The sequence below is a fragment of the Microtus oregoni genome, unplaced genomic scaffold (genome assembly GCF_018167655.1).
Source record: "Microtus oregoni isolate MIOR12 unplaced genomic scaffold, Mior012 000034F_ref0000314, whole genome shotgun sequence".
NCBI lineage: Eukaryota > Metazoa > Chordata > Mammalia > Rodentia > Cricetidae > Microtus > Microtus oregoni.
The window spans coordinates 26,157,506-26,175,165 of NW_024543093.1; the positions used below are offsets into that span (position 1 = coordinate 26,157,506).

Genomic DNA, 17,660 nt, shown 5'->3' on the forward strand with positions numbered 1-17,660 from the left:
CCCCTCAGCCACTCCGAATCTACCAGCAGGCCTAACAGCGGTTTCCTCCAGTGGAGCAGAGTCAACTTCATGTATCATCTCTTTGTGTTAATTATAAGGATTCGAGTCTGCAGCACTAATTAATCAGTAATTAGATAGTACTGTACCAAAAGAAATTAACAAAGATAAAAACAAAAGCACCACTCAGCACGAGGCTGTAGTCTGATAACTTGATCCAAATTCTTAAGAGATCTGGATGAAGTGATCACAAGCCATACCTTCCTTTGGTTTTGTTGGTGGCAGTGACCTCCAGGACTGATGGAAAACCTAAAGGTAATCCAGATAAGTGAACGAACACTCTGGTTAGCTGGGGGCGCCAGCAGAGGCAGGAGGATTGCTGCAGCAGTCAAGGCTAGCCCGTCCACACAGTAAGTTTCAAGCAGACAAGGAGAACATAGTGAAACGCTGCTCACCAAGAAAAAAAAGCAAAAACTAAACAAACATTAAAAATATTTGCTTACACTAATTTGTATTCTTTTCTTACTCGTCTTTGGAAATCTGTTTTATGACAGTCAGTAATTACTTTGAAATGTACTAGTAGTTTTGGCAATATAAAATAAATGTACAGCTTATTATTAAATGTACACTGATGTGTTTGTTACTGTTTCTCATTTTAAAATCACATAAGCCAGCTTTTTGGTTTTTGCTTATTAATGTTTTATTAGCATTTATTAGTTGTACGGAAACAGTTTCATTGTGGCATTTCATACATTATATAATGTATGTTGATCATGCTTATATGTATTACCTTCTTTACCTCCCTATCCTTATCCCTTCTTCTTTTTTCTACTTTAATATCTTTTTTTTTGTCCTTTCCTAAATTTCCATTTGACTTGTGTGTTTGTTTAGGTGAGCCAATCGTTGAGGGTGTCTAGGGGTGTGATAGGTTATTTACAGGACTGTATACCTCACCAAGTGGCTTAACAGTGGGAAGAAAAGTCTCTGCTTCCTCTAGCAACCATCCTTAGGGAGGGGTGGACCTCGTTAGACCCGCCCCTTCCATCTTTTAGGCAGGTCTAATGCGGGTACTCACAGGGGCCTTTGACTTCAGCATTCCACTGAGCCTGGGAGGGAGTGACAGAGATGTCCCATTCATGACTGGGCATTCAACAGTCAGTTATCTCCAGCCCTGCTCGGGTTAGGTCTCTGCGCTTCCTGCTGTCCACCCAGAAAGGCTGTTCTGAGCAAAGCTACAGGCGCACTCAGCTGTGGACATCAGCGGTCACTCAGAAGCAGCAGCTGCCACTTGCCCACCCCGCCACAGGCTTTTAGCCAGGTTCACAGCACCAGCTGTCAGTGCCTTCCTGCAGGGAGGATCCAGTACCCACAGGAAGCGTTGGTTGTCCCCTGAGACGTTCCAGTACGTACTTCTGGGTACACCCTGCCCAGTAGTGTAGGATCAGTAGTGTAGCATGAGTGTCCGAAGACCAGCCAGCATGGAGAAAGCTTCCCACCTGGAGCGAGCTTGAGATCTCCATGGCCTTCCATCGGAGCTGGCGGCTGAGTGTGTGCACAGAGATTCCTGCTTCCCAGGATAGGCCTTTGTCTCGCCAGCGTTCACGGGAGCAGTTTCATTACCCTCCTCCCGCTTGCTTATACAGGTGTTTCTACTTGCCAGTCACCGAAACAAATAACTCACCTTTTGATCGCACAGGCTGGGGTGTGAGCACATAGAGATTTTGAAAAGAATTACATGGGAAAATGTGAAAGGTTGCCATCCTCCAGTGCCTTGGATTGAAACAATAAACTTGTAATAATTTAGTACTGGCTTGGGTATCAGAAAGTCAAACTGGGTTTTTGGTAACTTCATGGTGAAATTAATTGAGCAATGTATTATGTGCCTGTCTTGTTGCTATGGCAAAATGCCTGACAGAAGCAACCTAAGGGAAGGCTTGTTTTGGCTCACAGTTTGAGAGAACCGCCCATCACTGCCGGGAAGCCGAGGGCAGTCCATCTTGTTTCTGAAGTCAGAAGCAGACAGTGATAAATGTGATAAATGGCTATGCTAAGCTAGCATTCTCCCTTTGATTGAGTATAGCCTCCAAGCCATAGAATGCCGCAGCCTATAACTAAGGCAGGTCTTCTACCGCAGGTCACCCAATCTAGTAAGTTCTGCACAGACAGGCCCAGAGGTTTGTTGCTATGGTGATTCTAAATGCCATCAAGATGATGAGATCACCATCTCAGGCAGTTCCCTCTGCTCGCGCGCTCGCTCTCTCTCTCTCTCTCTCTCTCTCTCTCTCTCTCTCTCTCTCTCTCTCACACACACACACACACACACACACACACCAGTAAAGAACTGTTTGGCTTTTCTCAGTGGAAGAATTTCTTTTCCATCCACTGTTAAGCGGTGAAGCCGCATCTGTCAGAGTGACAGTCCGCCTGCAAGTGTGCTCAGTAGTCGTCTGCTGGGCCTCTTGACTGCTCCCTAACTGGAAATGCCGGTCTCCCAGGAGGTGGGATCCTTTACTTTGTGTCCATGCACTACGTACATGCTTGCCTCTCGGTTGTAGCTTCTCCATGGAAACAAGCTCACAGAGGCTGACTCTAACCACCATGATGGCTGCCTTGCAGATCCGTGCTTAGCTGGCCAGAATTAAATCAGAGCAGCCTTTTTGTCTGCCTCAGTGATTGCCATAGCTGTTCCCATGCCCTGTTCTTCCTTGAGGAGGACAGAGAATAGAATGAGAAACAAAGATTGAAGGCTGAGGAGGCTGCTCAGTGGTGAAAACAGTGGAGTTCAGATGCTCAGAAATCCAACCGAATGCCAGGTGCTCACCCGTGATTCTGGCCCCAGAAGGTGTAGGTGGGAAGCTCCCAAGCACTGGCTAGCACTGCCGCCTCAATGGGAAAAAGAGAGCAGTGCAGGAAGATCCCAGCCTCAGCCTGGAGCCTCCACATCACGCACACAGAGAAGATGGGGGGGACTCTTGGGTTTAAACACCTTGGATGTTTTTCTCGCCTAGTTGCTGTCATCTCAGTGGAGGCTCTAGGGAACATCCGATCCAGACAGCGCTGTTCTGGTCTCTCCCCACCAGTCCCACAGAGTCAGCAGCCACTGCCTCAGGCACCGTTTCTTTCATCTGCGCTTCCTGACCTCTGCTCTGCATGATGCCAGCTCAGCTGTTGTTTCACAGATACTAACCGTATGATGTCATGGGCTCAAAGGCGAACATTCCGTGGGCACTCTCTCCTTGGAGAACTTGTCTGGTGTACCTCAGGCTGCTGTAGAGATACATGTCTCTCCACTCTCAGAACTGAGCCTCCTCAGCTCCCATCACCCAGAAGTCATTCCTCAGATGCTCAGGCACTGTTATGTCGACACTAGTACCCTTCATAGCGCTTGCCACTGTCAGAGATTCTTTTATTCCTGTTGGTTTTTCATACAGACAAATGATTGTATTGGTGCCCGCAGCAGCGTCTGCCTGGCTCATCTGCACATCAATAAATAGTTGCTGGACAAATGATGAAGAAGGGCCCCTTCTTCCTGTGTATTTGGCTTTGGTTGGACCGCTTGACCTCTTACTTAGAAATCCACTAGCGGAACGCTGGATTTCCCCAAGGATACGTTCAAAAGTAACTGTGGTTGACCGTGGGTAGAGTGAGCACACACAGACAGCACTTCTTCCTATTTTACAGAAAGTCTTCAGAGGAACTGGACATGGACAAGGTGACCGCAGCCATGGTACTAACCAGCTTGTCAACTAGCCCTTTGGTCCGAAGTCCTCCAGTGCGGCCCAATGGTAAGCCTAGGGTATGTGCTCTGGGAAAGACCAAGGCCTCTCTTGGGGACCTTATTTCAAATCAGGGGAAATGGAGACCCTGGACCACCGACCTCATCCTCCTAAGACCCTAGCATTCTCAGGTCCTCACCTGAGCAGCTCACATTTTCTGAGTTCTGTCACGTGTTTGCTGCCTTCCAAGGACACATCTGTGCAGTAGTTATGTTCTTTTTCCCCAGGCAAAGGGAGAGTTGTCTAATGAACTTGTTTTCCTCACATAATTTTTTTCTGATTGGGAGATAGTTGGATCAGTGCACTCACTGAAGATCCAGCAGTTTGTAAAAGCATTATCCCACACTTCATAACCAAAGAGAATTATTTAGTCCAGTCTCGAATTCAGTATCTACTAGGTACGACCTAGATGATTTGAATGTATCAATAGAGTATAAAGAGTGTCCATGCTCAGAGAGAGTACACAGTCTCTTTAGGAAAAGAAGACTCAGTCATGGCCTCATTAATAGCATACTAATTAAGCACTGACTTAATTATCTGCAGAGTATTCTGCTTGCTTTGTCTCGTTGTATTTCCACCAGCAAGCATATGAGATGCTGTTACTATCACTGCTTTACAGATAGGTAAACCAAGGTATGTGTGGAGTTCCCGTCTTCCTGATTCCAGATCTACCTTCCTAATCGTGGGTTGAAACTGCTTCATTTAATATCAGAGATAAACTGGGAAAGCAGACAGCAGGAGGCAAAGTTGGGCAGAGGACAATAGCAGCTTCATTGAGACAGGTCCTATATGCCTGGCCGGAAGTCTGTCTTCTGAGCCTTGAGCAGGCTGCTAAAGTGATCCATCCAGACAGTGGAAGTTAGGGTTAGGAAGTCAGGCTGCATACATGTTTGTATATGTGTACGTATACGTAGATGAACTTAGACACTGCAGAGGCACATGCACTGAGGTGCCGTAACCATTCCTGGTTAGTGGTCTGACCTTTTGGGGGCCTCTTGGCAAATGAACACCCAGAGTTGCCTTTCTCAGCCAAGCAGCATTGCTGGAGGAGGAATACTGGGGTGACCCCAAATATTCTAGGAATGACTTTGAATTCTTACAGGGAAAAGGATATTCTTAAATTAATCATTATTTTTACTATATGATTCTTTTTTTCTAGAACATTTCTACTGTTCCTTTGTATTTAAAGGTTAAAATTAAAATAAACCTTTTCATACATCAATATGCACTTCCTTAGCACAGCAATAGAGTGTGTCAGTGTTCGTTTATGGCTTTTAAAAAATAACAACATAGCTAGGCGTGATGGCAAATGCCTTTAATCTCAGCACTGAAAAGGCAAAAGCAGATGGATCTCTGTGAAGTAATGATGCCAGCCTGGCCCACATAGAGAGACCTTGCCTCAAAATATATAAAATATTTTTTAAAAAAAAAAATTATTCAGCTACTGAATTTGATGTTTCTCATTTGATTTGCAAAAGGAAGCAAATTTTTAAGTAAGGAAAGCAATTTATAATAGTAAATCCATTAGTTTTTAAGAGGATGAAAGCCATTCTCCAGAATTCAGGTCTATCAGTGAATTTGGGGTACCTGTTGTGATTCTTTTCTGTGACTAAGGAGAGTTTTCCTGTTAAGTGGTAGCTCTGCGAAGAGCTAAGAGCCCAACTGGGCCCATCTGCATGTTTGACTAATTCTCGCTTAAGATAAGGAAATCTGCAGCCTAGGAAACTGTGTTAGCTAGTCTTCCTGGCTAAGGAGCGAAGGAAGTATTCCCAGACTGGTAGGCAAATACACCGCTGACGTTCACGTGAAGTGAAGTAACATACCACCGTGACAATAGCTAGTTCTCAAAAGCAATTCCTTCCTCCTCGTCCTGCGACCACATACCCAGCACCTGGTTTTGTTGTGCAAGCCTCTGTGGAGGATGTGAGGATGCTGGCTGCAGGACCGCTGTGTAGGCTGTCTTGTCATTGGAGAGTAGTGCAGTCTGCTGTGTGCATCCGTCTCTCTCCATCAGGGAGGAAATATCAAGCTGGCGTTGTGATGCCAGCAGATGCAAGCGTGCAAAAAAGACCATGTAATTCTGCCAGAGTCTTACCCTCATAAAGTGGGCAACTTCTACTTCGATTCAAACTTAACGACTTTTACTAAACTTTTTGCTTGATGTAGCTGAGTAACTTCTGGAATTCTGTAACTAGGTAAGGGTAGGGATTTCTCTACAAATGCTAATCTACTCATTTTTGCTTCATTAGTAATTACACAGACATTAATAGGATTTTAATGAAGCATTTTGGGATTTCCTCTTCCCTCACAAGTAGAGTTTGAATATATTCACAATGAACATAAATATGGAAGAGAATTATCTAGAAAGAAAGTAGAATTTACATAAGTGCTAATCAAGCTTGGACATCTTGAAAGATAACGTTAATCTACAGTGGTTACAGGTCCCCTCCTCTGCCGCATAGGAAGAGATCTGTGCATCAGACTCCTACAGTTCAACTGAGCACAGTTCAGTCAGTGGGGCTGCCAACAAATGCAGATGGAGGATGCTCTGGAGGACCAAGGGCCTCCAGCAAACCAGGCCCTGGCCTCGGCCGCCCAGGGTCACTTACCAGTTAGAGAGCAGCAGGTAGATGAACTTCCTGTGCCACTGTCAAGTGGGGATGCTCTGCTCTGAGTGATAGGCATAACTGCTTGAAACTGCAGGTGAGCTCCATTAAGTAGAGGGAATGGGGATATACAGTGTGAACGCAGAAGTTGGGGAGCAAATAGGTGTGAAGGAAGGGACTAGTAAGACAGCCCAGAGGGAAGGGGGAGCGTGGAATGAGGTGTAGGACGCAGATGTGTGGAAATGCCATTATAAAGGCCACTATTTTACACACTAACGTTGAAAATTAAGGTTAAGGGCCTAACAGCAGTCAGAGTGAAAGACACCGTTACTTGTTTGCTCAGCACTTGTCTGGAAAGCGCCATTTCCGATAGTCTGAAGTCTTAATCTGATTTCTTAGACATACATCCCAAGAACCATAGTCAATGAGTAATGTCTTTTTTTAAAAAAGGGGGAATTGGAACCAGAGGGGGCAACTTGGTGGCTAGTACGTAGGATACCACATGCAGAAGCCTTGCAGCTAGCAAATCCAGAGGCCCCACAAGAACAAGAAATAACTATTATTTTCTTGTTTTTGTTTAATCTCCACCAATCCCGAGGAAAGGGTACTGCACATTAAAACACACATACCAGCGAGCCAGACAGCCATGTTGCATCGTTGCTAAAACAACTGCTTAGAAACTGTCACGTGATTGGGATAAGTGAGAACTCACTGCTTACAGCCTCTGTGGGTTACTGCATGCAGCATGGGCCCTTACTCGCTGTCCCCTGTGCTCACAGAGGGCCTCAGCGGGTCCTGGAAGGAGGGCGCACCCTCCAGCAGCAGCAGCAGCGGCTATTGGAGCTGGAGTGCTCCCAGCGACCAGTCCAACCCGTCCACGCCCTCGCCGCCATTGTCCACTGACAGCTTCAAGCCCTTCCGTAGCCCCGCGCCACCTGACGATGGCATTGATGAGGCTGAGGCCAGCAACCTGCTCTTCGACGAGCCCATTCCCAGGAAGAGAAAGGTGGGTTACGTGCCATGTTCTGTGCCCAGGGGACTGGTGCTTAGTCACTCAGCACCCAAGGTACTGGTGCTTAGTCACTCCTGAGACTGAGCACACACGCCATGTTCTGCTTTAGTTGTCTTTGACATAGCCATTTTCCCTGTCTCAAGACAAAAATGACTAGAATATCCACGGCCGTGCCCTGTCGGTGTGCATGTTCCATCCTCTGTGTGCATTGCTGTGTTTGAAGCTGAAATATTGGACTAAGACCTCCTGTCCCTAAATGCACTTAAAAGATAATCAGTATTTTTTTTCTCTTCTACTTCAGTCAGTCCAAAAGGGTTTGTTCATTTTTACACAACTAGATACGTAAAAGTTAACATGAATGTGTATGCTTCCATCTCAAAAAATTATGTTTACTAAACAAATATGTAAAGAAGTGCTAAGTATTGGGCTCAGTAGTTAACTGACTATAATCCATTTGTTCCTCCCGGCAGTACTTTATAGACTATATAGAGGTCCTGGGATGTATTTAATAATTTAATAATTGCCTGCAGAGTTCACCAGAGCCGCCATCCAAACCCATAGTCTCTAAATTCTCTTTAGTAATCTTGGATTAGCACCAATTTCAGGGTTTGGATTTTTTAACACGTATTTGTTCATGTTGTGTGTATTTGAGTGTGCGTGTAGAAGTTAGACACAGCTGGAGGGAGTTGGTTCTTCCCTTCTGCCATGTAGGTTCTGAGCCTTCTCCATGACCCTCACCCTCTGTGTATAGAAGCATTTTTAGTTCGGAGGCTGCAGCAACACTGCTTCTAAACCTAGAGAACATTACAGCATTGTTTGAAAATTATGTGACTCTGTATGCTGGTTTTAAAATTTTACACGGGTATTATCATTCTTAATGATGATTCATAAACAAAACAAAGCGAGGCCTTGAGGACCGTTGCAACTCTGTCCTTCCCTTAACGCATTCAGAGAGGAAAACAAAGAGGAGGCCTTGGTCCAGCACCCTTGCTGCCTCCCTCAGCATCACTCGGAACGTGTAGGGGTGGAAGTACAATAGTTCTCTTTGGGTATGCCCCAAGGAATAGGGCCACCGTGACTCAGAGAAGAGAGTCCTTCCTGGAGAAAGTGTCCTGAAAAGCCAGGTCTATGTAAGGGCTCCTCGAGACCCTGGGACTCACTTGATGACTCAAGGAGAGTTAGAGCTTGGAGCCATGGACAGCAGCCAACATGATTGACAGCTGTCTGGAGCTGAACTCTTGTTTAGCCTGCCATTCCCAGGGTATCTGGGCGAGCAGTCCTGACATCCGTGTGGACAGTGTGTGACAGAAGCTCATAGAACAGGGGCTCCTGTGCTTTTGTAGTGCATTAATGACCATCTTTTACAGATACGTTTATAGTGTGGTGTGGAACCAAAAGTTTTGTTCTCGCCTTCTGGTGAGACTGCGTCGGTCTGACTCAGGTCTACACACTTCAGCAAATTAGCAAACAGCTGAGTCAACGAAGGAAAAGAGGAGGAAGCCTCATCACAGAGTGGGCAAAGTGCTGTTGTGCAAACGTGTGGACCGGAGTTCAGATCTGCAGAACTAATTCATAATCCTCGTGGTCGACAGCAAGTGGGGAGATTCGCCAGACTCTCACAGGCCAGCTGCTCTGCTGTAGACAGAGTCTCTGCGGTAAACAAGAGACCCTGGTGTCTAAACATGATGGGAGGCAGGGACTGACACCAGCTTGTCCACTGACCTCCACTGTGGCATGCACACACCCATGCACATTCATTTGAAGGGCACAGGCTTCCTTCACAGAATGCTAGGTGGTAGACTAACCGGTCCTTAGAACTGTTTATTCTCTTGGTGTTTTCTTCCTCCAGGCTCAGCCTTCCCTAGAGATGAGGGAACTGATAGTCACTAATGTTTTACTGCTTTGGCCTCAAAATTATTTCGAGTAGTAAAAAAATAGCAAGAAAACAGGACACCTACTATCCATCTTTTTGTTTACTGGGTGAGCTGGTATTCATTGAGCACCACCAGGCAAAATGCTGAACACCCTGGAGGCAGGGAACAGCTGCTTTATTCAGAGGCTGAGAGCTGGGTGGGCAGAGGTTTATGCACAAAAAGGCTAGACTAGTTTGAGAGACAGAAGCAGTTCAGATGTTGTTGCAGGATGCAAGCGCTGTCATTCGGGTCTTTTACATTTCGAACCGTGTCTCAAAAGGTCTCTACAGAATTAATTTAACTTCATGCAATGCCACTTTTTCTGTCACAGTCATACCCTTTCTTTCTGGGCCAAATGGCTAGGCAGAATGGTTTCTGCAAAAAAGGACTATTCTGTCATCAACCAAGTGGTGACCTTAAAATATAGATCAGCATTTGCACATGCATCCAAGGAGTGGGCTCCCTCAAGGTGCACCTTGGCCCTGTTCCATGGAAACCTGGCAGAGTGCCTCAGTTTTGTGCGTATGGTAGACAGTACCCTGTCCCAGTTAAAAGACGAAACTGCCGCCTCCTCCTCCTCCTCTTCCTCCTCGTCCTCCTCGTCCTCGTCCTCCTCCTCCTCCTCCTCCTTCTCTCCCTTTCTCCCGCCCCTCCTTCTCCTTTCCCTTCAGTCCCTTTATCTCATTAAACTGACTGACTTAAGCTCTGTCTGCATGGGTTCTCCCCTGCTGTGGTTTGGACTCACCTGCTGCCAAGATCCCTCTCGTGCAGAATCATTACAAGAACTCCAGATGTGTGCATTGATAGCCAAGCTCAGCAATACCTCTGGGACAGTTGGAAAAGGAACGTTCCGTAGCATACCTGTGCACAGCCAGAAAGTGCGGTGAAGATGAAGAGTCGGCTCTGTGCTTCATTCAGTCACCTGTCTGCCTGAGGGTCCAGACATCTGTAGTCCTTGGTGCGGACTACCAAGTGCCAGAGTTACTGAACTGAAGAGTAATTCATTTGCCTGAGCACATTGTTCTTATTGGTGGAGTTTATCTTATTTTTCTGTCTATTCTTTTAGATTCTTAGTATGCATTTGAACTCTTGGTCTTTGCAGTGGTCACATATCTAGTGAGGTTGTTTGAGAAATTTCTAGACAAGATCCTTCCAGCATGGGAGTTTTGACTCACGAGTAGGCTGTGAGTCAATCTAATGAGAGATGAACAACACTCTTCACCCAACAGGACTGGAGAGAATGTGCTGGATGTAAGGTCAGCATTGTCTTCTCCGGTTTTCATTTCCGCTGTGTACTTACTTACGTGTGAGCAGATGCTGTGGGGGGCATTTCATACTATAGCTTATCATTACAAAAGTTTGGAAGCACCTGCTCCCTGTGCTGCATGGTAGATCTAAGTGCTGTGATCCAAAGTCAAACTAGCCGCATTCCAGCCTTAGACAGTGCTCTGAGAACCTAAGAAAGCCATTTTTGTCTCCCTTCACCTGCTGAGTCGTAAAGTTGGTCGTGTGCCTGTCGTACCTGGAAGAACAGTTGTGAAGTTGCTAAATATGGCCCCATGTGATGGAACATGGAACTGTTTTAATAGACCTTGTGTGAACTACGAACCCAGCAGGGAAAGTTTTCCCTGCACTCGTGATCTTTCTGACCTCCTGCAGGTGCTCACTGATAACTATTTTGGATCCATTTATGTAAAGAAGTTCAAAGTGTGAGTTGCATTGCATAGGCAAGAAAAGTGTTGTCTCTTACTGAGAAGTATTTTCTGATAACCCCTGTGTTTACATGTTTAGTCAGAGTTAAATGCAGCATTTCATTTAATCATCCCCCAAATCTCTGATACAACCTTATTCCCAGTTTGCAGGAGCAGCTCATTTTGAGTTGTGTGTATTGCCCAGTGTTATGTTGCTTGTATTCTGGCATAAGGACAGTGAGCTTGGCAGAAATAATAAAGACGATGCTCTTGAGGCAGAATGAGCTGGAGGATCTACTGATCCCTCGTTGCCCACAGAGGAGGGTGGCATGTGGGCAGCATAGTCAGCCGTCCCTGGACCAACACTCTGTGCTAGGTGGGAGGGAAACACTGAGAGTGCAGAGGAGACTGCGAGCAGAGAGGAGCGCAGGCCCTAGAGGCCAGCTTCCTGAGGGTGCCTCCTAGCAGACTTCCCTCTGGTTTCAGGTAGAGTGGGGCTCTGAGAAGGCTGCACTTCCTGTCATGACCACAAGGTGATGCAATGACCTAAGGTATGGGCACTCTGGTAGTCTCAGGAGAAAACCATTTCTACAGAAGGCTAAGAATTAACTCCTGGAAAGCCTGAAGTGCAACAAGTAAGGAAAATGTCAGATTCCTGGTTCCTTCAGATCTAGAGCCTGGACATCCTCTGAAGTTGGGGTGTCGCCTCTGGAGGTACCATGTTGATGAGACTGTTGTGCGGATTATGTGAAAAGATGGAAGAACGATAAATGCAGCCACTAGTACCGTGCTGTGGAGGGGGGGTGGGGGGGGAGCAGTGCCAAGCGGCTCAGGGTTACTGAGGCCCTCAGTCGCCCAGTGAACTCAGGTTGACGTGAGAACACTTTAGCAGCACAGTGAGGGTAGCTCTGGCCAGAACTGGAAGTGCACCAGGAAACCTGACACAGGACCCTCAGCAGCACCTCAGCGACACTTGGAGGCTCTGACTTTTGTCCCCTTTCACTTACTTCGTGGGTGTGGTGACTCCGGACATTTTACCGGGTGCAGGGAGAAGCTCTGTGCCAACACCGCGCTCAGGCAGCCGTGTGCTCTTTTCCCACAAGTTAAGCACTTGTTGCACAGATCACCAAGATTAGCCCCGCTGATTAGACCAGGAGAGGACCCGGTGCAGATGAGAGATCTGGGCTAACAGGATGCTGGACTGGCCAGCCTTGTGGCCTAGAAAGAGACCTCAGACGTCATCCACTGTCGTCCTGACCTTTCCACATGCAACCATTCGACCTCACCTACGAGGGAACAGGTGACCACAAGGATGAAATTTACGTCTAGAATCCATGGATAACGAAAATACACGACGAGGAATCTCTGTTAGCTCAGGAAACTGCTTGTTAGGGGAAATATCTTAAATTCATCTTTATTATATTAAGTATAGATTTCACAAAATTACATAAGCTCACCTTTAATATATAATTCTGTGACTTCTACCGATGTCTTTCCCCAAGTTACCACCACTCCTATTGACCACGCCAGCACTCCCGTGCCCCTCGGTGCATTCCCGCTGCTGCGATGTGGCCGTGAGCACTGGGGGAGCGTGGAGACGTGCTGTGTGCAGACAGAGTTCCGAGTTCTGGCAACAGGAACGCACACTCATTGCCAGTGGAAATGCAAAATGGCGTAACTACTTTGAAAACCAGTTTGGCAGTTTCTTACAAAGTTAAATATATGCTAACCATATGACCCAGCAACTCTACTGTTACATATGTATTTACCTAAGAGATTAGAAAACACATGTCCACAAAAAATCTTACAGACAAGTGTTCATTGCAGCTTTCTTCATTAGCACCCCAAAGCGGAAACAACGCAAAGTCCGCCAGCAGGCACATGGAAAAGGAAATGACGGCATATTCGTATAGCAGAACGCTACACTACCAAGAAAGAGGAAACACTGCCAATACCCAGGACAGTGGGCTGATGTCAGTCTTCACGCCATGCGGACGCCACGGACGAATACATTCCATGCACACTTAGAGAGATCTTAAGACAGTCTCACTTCAAGACCAAGCTAGTCTCGACCTCATTATGTAGCTAGGGATGACTGAAGTAGTAGATTACATGTGTGTACCATGTGCCCATTATACATGCTTCACACATGCCAGGCAGACACTACCAACAAACCGTGCATGTGGGTGGGGCTTACCTAATGTTTGAATTCATTCAGTACTTTGAGTTCGCTTCATACACCTACTAATTTCATTTAATCTGCTCACTTTACAAATAAAGGAAGGGACCCATAAGGCTACTTCCTCAGTTAATATTATAGCTGGGATCCTTTAAGGGCTTATTTCTTTAGCATTGGCCCTTGGTAAGGATCTCAGTGGCTCTTCTGACCCTGAAGAATCCCTGGAGACAAGTTGAGAAGGTTGTGTGGTATGACAGAGCCCTGATCCACAGGTCTGAAATTTAGACATACACTTACCCACATACTTGTATATACCCCACAATCCCCATTTGAATAATAACACGTTCCTGGGAGTCTCCAGTGCTCAGAAGATAGTGCCTAGGCTATGGTGCTACGGTGGTGGTGGTCATGAAGCTTCCAGACTGTTGCTTTAATCCAGTGTATTCCTAGGCATGTCGTATCATACTTCAGATCTCAGCCATGTTCTCAGCCCTGGGACTGAAAGCTACCTCAGGCAACTATCCTGTCAGTCCCTGGGTATCAGTCCAGGTTTATCAGGAAAATAGAAGGGGACTCCATATAGCCCAGGTATGAAACCATTTTAAAATAAGGTTGTGGCCAGGTGTAATGGCACATGCCTTTAATCCCAACATGGAGGCAGGGGTGGGGGGGATGCTGCAGAGGCAGATAGATGTCTGTGAGTTTGAGGGTACGGGGACAGGGGCTACAGGGAAAATGGATCTCTGAGTTTGAGGGTGCTGGGGGGAGGGCTTGCAGAGGCAGATGGATCTCTGCGAGTTTGAGGCTGTTTGGTCTAGACATAGTGAGTTCCAGGACAGTCAGAGCTACATAGTAAAAACCCTGTCTTGGGGACAAAAATTGGATTGTGGGTCAGGAGTGGTGACACAGACCTCTATAGTCCCAGTATTCAGGAGCCTAAGGCAGGAGGGTCGCAAGTTCAAGGCCATCCTGGGTTACACAGCAAAATACAAAAGATAGATGATAGATAGATAGATAGATAGATAGATAGATAGAAGATAGATAGATAGATAGTAGATAGATAACTGGCTGAGAACTGAGGTCAAAGGTTGCCAGTTGCCTAGGCCCTTAGTCTCAAGCTAGCTGCATAGGTAAAGAATCTAGAATTTCTCTACAACCAACAGCACCAACTGAGTAATCTGAAGAGCTTGCCAGAAGTGTCCACACATCTTACTTAGAACATTTTTAAAATTCTGAGTTTGCAGTGGTCTGGAGTGCCTGGCCCTCGGGGGTCTTTGTAATATTAGATCAGGCAAGGAGGTGGCAGCTCCAGATCCCGGGCCTCCTCCTGCCCTTCCCGGCCCATCAGCTGCTCTTTGTGAAGAGGGCCTTTTGTGAGAGTTCAGCTCAGCTGACAGGGACTTTGATGCTCAGCGAAAGTGCTTTCCACTGGGGGTGAATTTTCAGCTGTTGCCCTATGCTTTTGCGGGCAGCACATCTGTTGGAGCCTGGAGGAGAGGCCAAGGTTGAGCACAGACGGGCCGTTCACACTTGGCCGCAGTGGCTTGGCCAGCAGCTTTGCTTGGTTTGGCTTCCTCCAGACCGCTTGGACCGTGTGGCAATTTAGGCGTTGTTTATTTAGCTATTTTTTTCTGCTCTCCTCCTCCTGTGGCTTGCTTTTGCTCCAGCATAACAGCAAGTAGTCTGTTTCTGGACAGAGGGTTAGTTTCAGCTGGATATAGCAAGGGGACCCTGAGAAGAATTAAACTACCTTAAGTGTCTTTGACCTTGGGAGCACACCCTCTCCTGTGTAGAACAAAGTTTTGTTTGGTTGGTTTTGTTTTGTCCTGACTGGTCTGGAGCTCTCTGTGTAGCCCATCCTGGCCTCAAACTCAGAGATCCTCGTAGCTCTCTCTGCCTTCTGAGAGCTGAGATTAAAGGTGTGTGACAGGACAGCAGACAGGGAATAAGTAAAAGTTAAAATTTAGGAAATAATTCATATAAATAACTTTAAGTTAAAAATAGGTAGCTACGGATCTCACTGTAGTCTGCCTACCTAGTACACTCAGGGGCCTGGGACTCAGCAGTAGGGAAAGCAAACAACATAACAAACACTAAAAATAGAATAAATGTTTTAAATTTAAAAATTAACATAAAAATTATCTTTCCCGGTTTTTTGTTTGTATGTGTGGTTGGTTGGTTTTCAAAGACAGGGTCTCTGCATAGCCCAGGCAGTTCTGGAACTCCCTATGTGGACTAAGCTAGCCTCCAGTATACTGGGCTTAAAGGCCCAGTGTTTGTTTTTAATTTGCAAACTTTTCTTATTTTTAAAAAACCTACAGATAACTAAAAACATCACACTATTACTCCCTCCCTCCCTCCCTGAAACCATTATTCATGTTCTTTGCTAGCCTGTGTTTCCTGTTAATAGTTCAAGTTCTGGCAGGGCATCTGTGGTACACTCATGTCCTTAGAGCTGGGGCTGGGGACTTGAACAGGGATGGTGGGACAACCCAGGATCTAATCAGGCAAGCCCACCCCCACTACCACGGCAGCGTGAAGAACCAAACAACCAGGGCGATTACCAGAATCTAGGAATAACCAGAACTCTAGAATTCCAGCTGGAGGAGTGATCCCCTGGCAGAAATGGCAACTTCAGAAGAGAAATGTAACCACTCACAGCTGTGCCTGCTAAAATGGGAGCCAGGAAAATCAGGATTTTCTGCTGCCCCCTTCATCCTTCCATTGACCACCTCCAACCAGAAACCCACGGGCAGGAGCCACCTCTGGAGGTGCTGAGCAGGGTTGAGAGACAAACAGACTGACCTGTGGGATCAAACCGGGCAGCGTGGGAATTCCCTGAGGAGCTGCTGAGACACTGGCTGCCCACCCTGCTCGGTCCCACAAGTAAATAAGATGTAATTTGAAAAGCAGAAAGTGCAGGGCTGGAGAGGGACTGCAGTTAGAGCTCGCTCTGCTCTTGGGGAGGAGCCTGGGTTCTGTTCCAAGCCCCTGCACAGGAAGCTCACACCCGCTGTGACTGCAGCTGCAGAAGATGCAGTGTGTGCTTCTGGCCTCACCGGGCACCTGCACAGCCATCGAGCACACACAAGCAAGCAAGCCCACAGGCACGAATAAAAACAAATTCTTTTCAAAAGGAACTTAAAGAATGAAAAGTACACTATAGCTTCATTTTTAGTATATTCTGTATATATGGATGGGGTCAGCCACCTGCTGCTGTGTGTACTTGGTGTACATGGATGGTGGCTGCTGCTGTGTATACTCGGTGTACATGCATGGTGTCTGCTGCTGTGTATACTCGGTGTACACGGATGGTGTCTGCTGCTGTGTATACTCGGTGTACATGCATGGTATCTGCTGCTGTGTATACTCAGTGTTCATGCATGGTGTCTGCTGCTGTGTATACTCGGTGTACACGCATGGTGTCTGCTGCTGTGTATACTCGGTGTACACGCATGGTGTCTGCTGCTGTGTATACTCGGTGTACACGGATGGTGTCTTCTGCTGTGTATACTCGGTGTACACGCATGGTGTCTGCTGCTGTGTATACTCGGTGTACACGCATGGTGTCTGCTGCTGTGTATACTCAGTGTACACGGATGGTGTCTGCTGCTGTGTATACTCGGTGTACATGGATGGTGTCTGCTGCTGTGTATACTCGGTGTTCATGCATGGTGTCTGCTGCTGTGTATACTCGGTGTACATGCATGGTGTCTGCTGCTGTGTATACTCAGTGTACATGCATGGTGTCTGCTGCTGTGTATACTCAGTGTACACGGATGGTGTCTGCTGCTGTGTATACTCGGTGTACATGGATGGTGTCTGCTGCTGTGTATACTCAGTGTACATGCATGGTGTCTGCTGCTGTGTATACTCGGTGTACATGGATGGTGTCTGCTGCTGTGTATACTCAGTGTACATGGATGTTGTCAGCCGCCTGTCAGCTGCTGTGTATACTCGGTGTACACGGATGGTGTCTGCTGCTGTGTATACTCAGTGTACATGGATGTTGTCAGCCGCCTGTCAGCTGCTGTGTATACTCGGTGTACACGGATGGTGTCTGCTGCTGTGTATACTCGGTGTACATGGATGGTGTCTGCTGCTGTGTATACTCGGTGTACATGGATGGTGTCTGCTGCTTTGTATGCTCGGTGTACATGGATGGTGACAGCTTCCTGTCTGCTGCTGTGTATACTCGCTGTACGTGGATGGTATCAGCCACCTGTCTGCTGCTGTGATAAAACAGCGTGGCTAAGGCAGTTTATAGAAGAAAGAGTTTATTTGGGCTTCTGGCTCCAGAGAGTCGTGATACTGAAGCAAAGGCAGGAGCAAGAAGCTGGGAGTTTACTGAGCTGCAGAGCAGCAGGCTGCTCTGGATGTTGGCTCCACCTCTCTCCAATTTCAAAATGAAGGACGTACCATTTCTGTTAGCTCTGGAGCCACCAGGTAGCAGTTTAACTCTGAGACTGAGCGTGCAGCACAGAAA

At 46.8% G+C, this 17,660-nt stretch overlaps 1 protein-coding gene across 1 annotated transcript in view; it reads left to right on the top strand.

The window, feature by feature from the left end:
• LOC121432355 (zinc finger protein 704-like) overlaps positions 1–17,660 on the top strand; it is a 194,063-nt gene that overhangs the window by 146,673 nt on the left and 29,730 nt on the right. The window contains exons 3-4 of the mRNA XM_041630221.1: positions 3,679–3,782; positions 7,159–7,385. Coding sequence (XP_041486155.1) covers positions 3,679–3,782; positions 7,159–7,385 — 331 coding nt within the window. The remainder of the gene's footprint in view (positions 1–3,678; positions 3,783–7,158; positions 7,386–17,660) is intronic.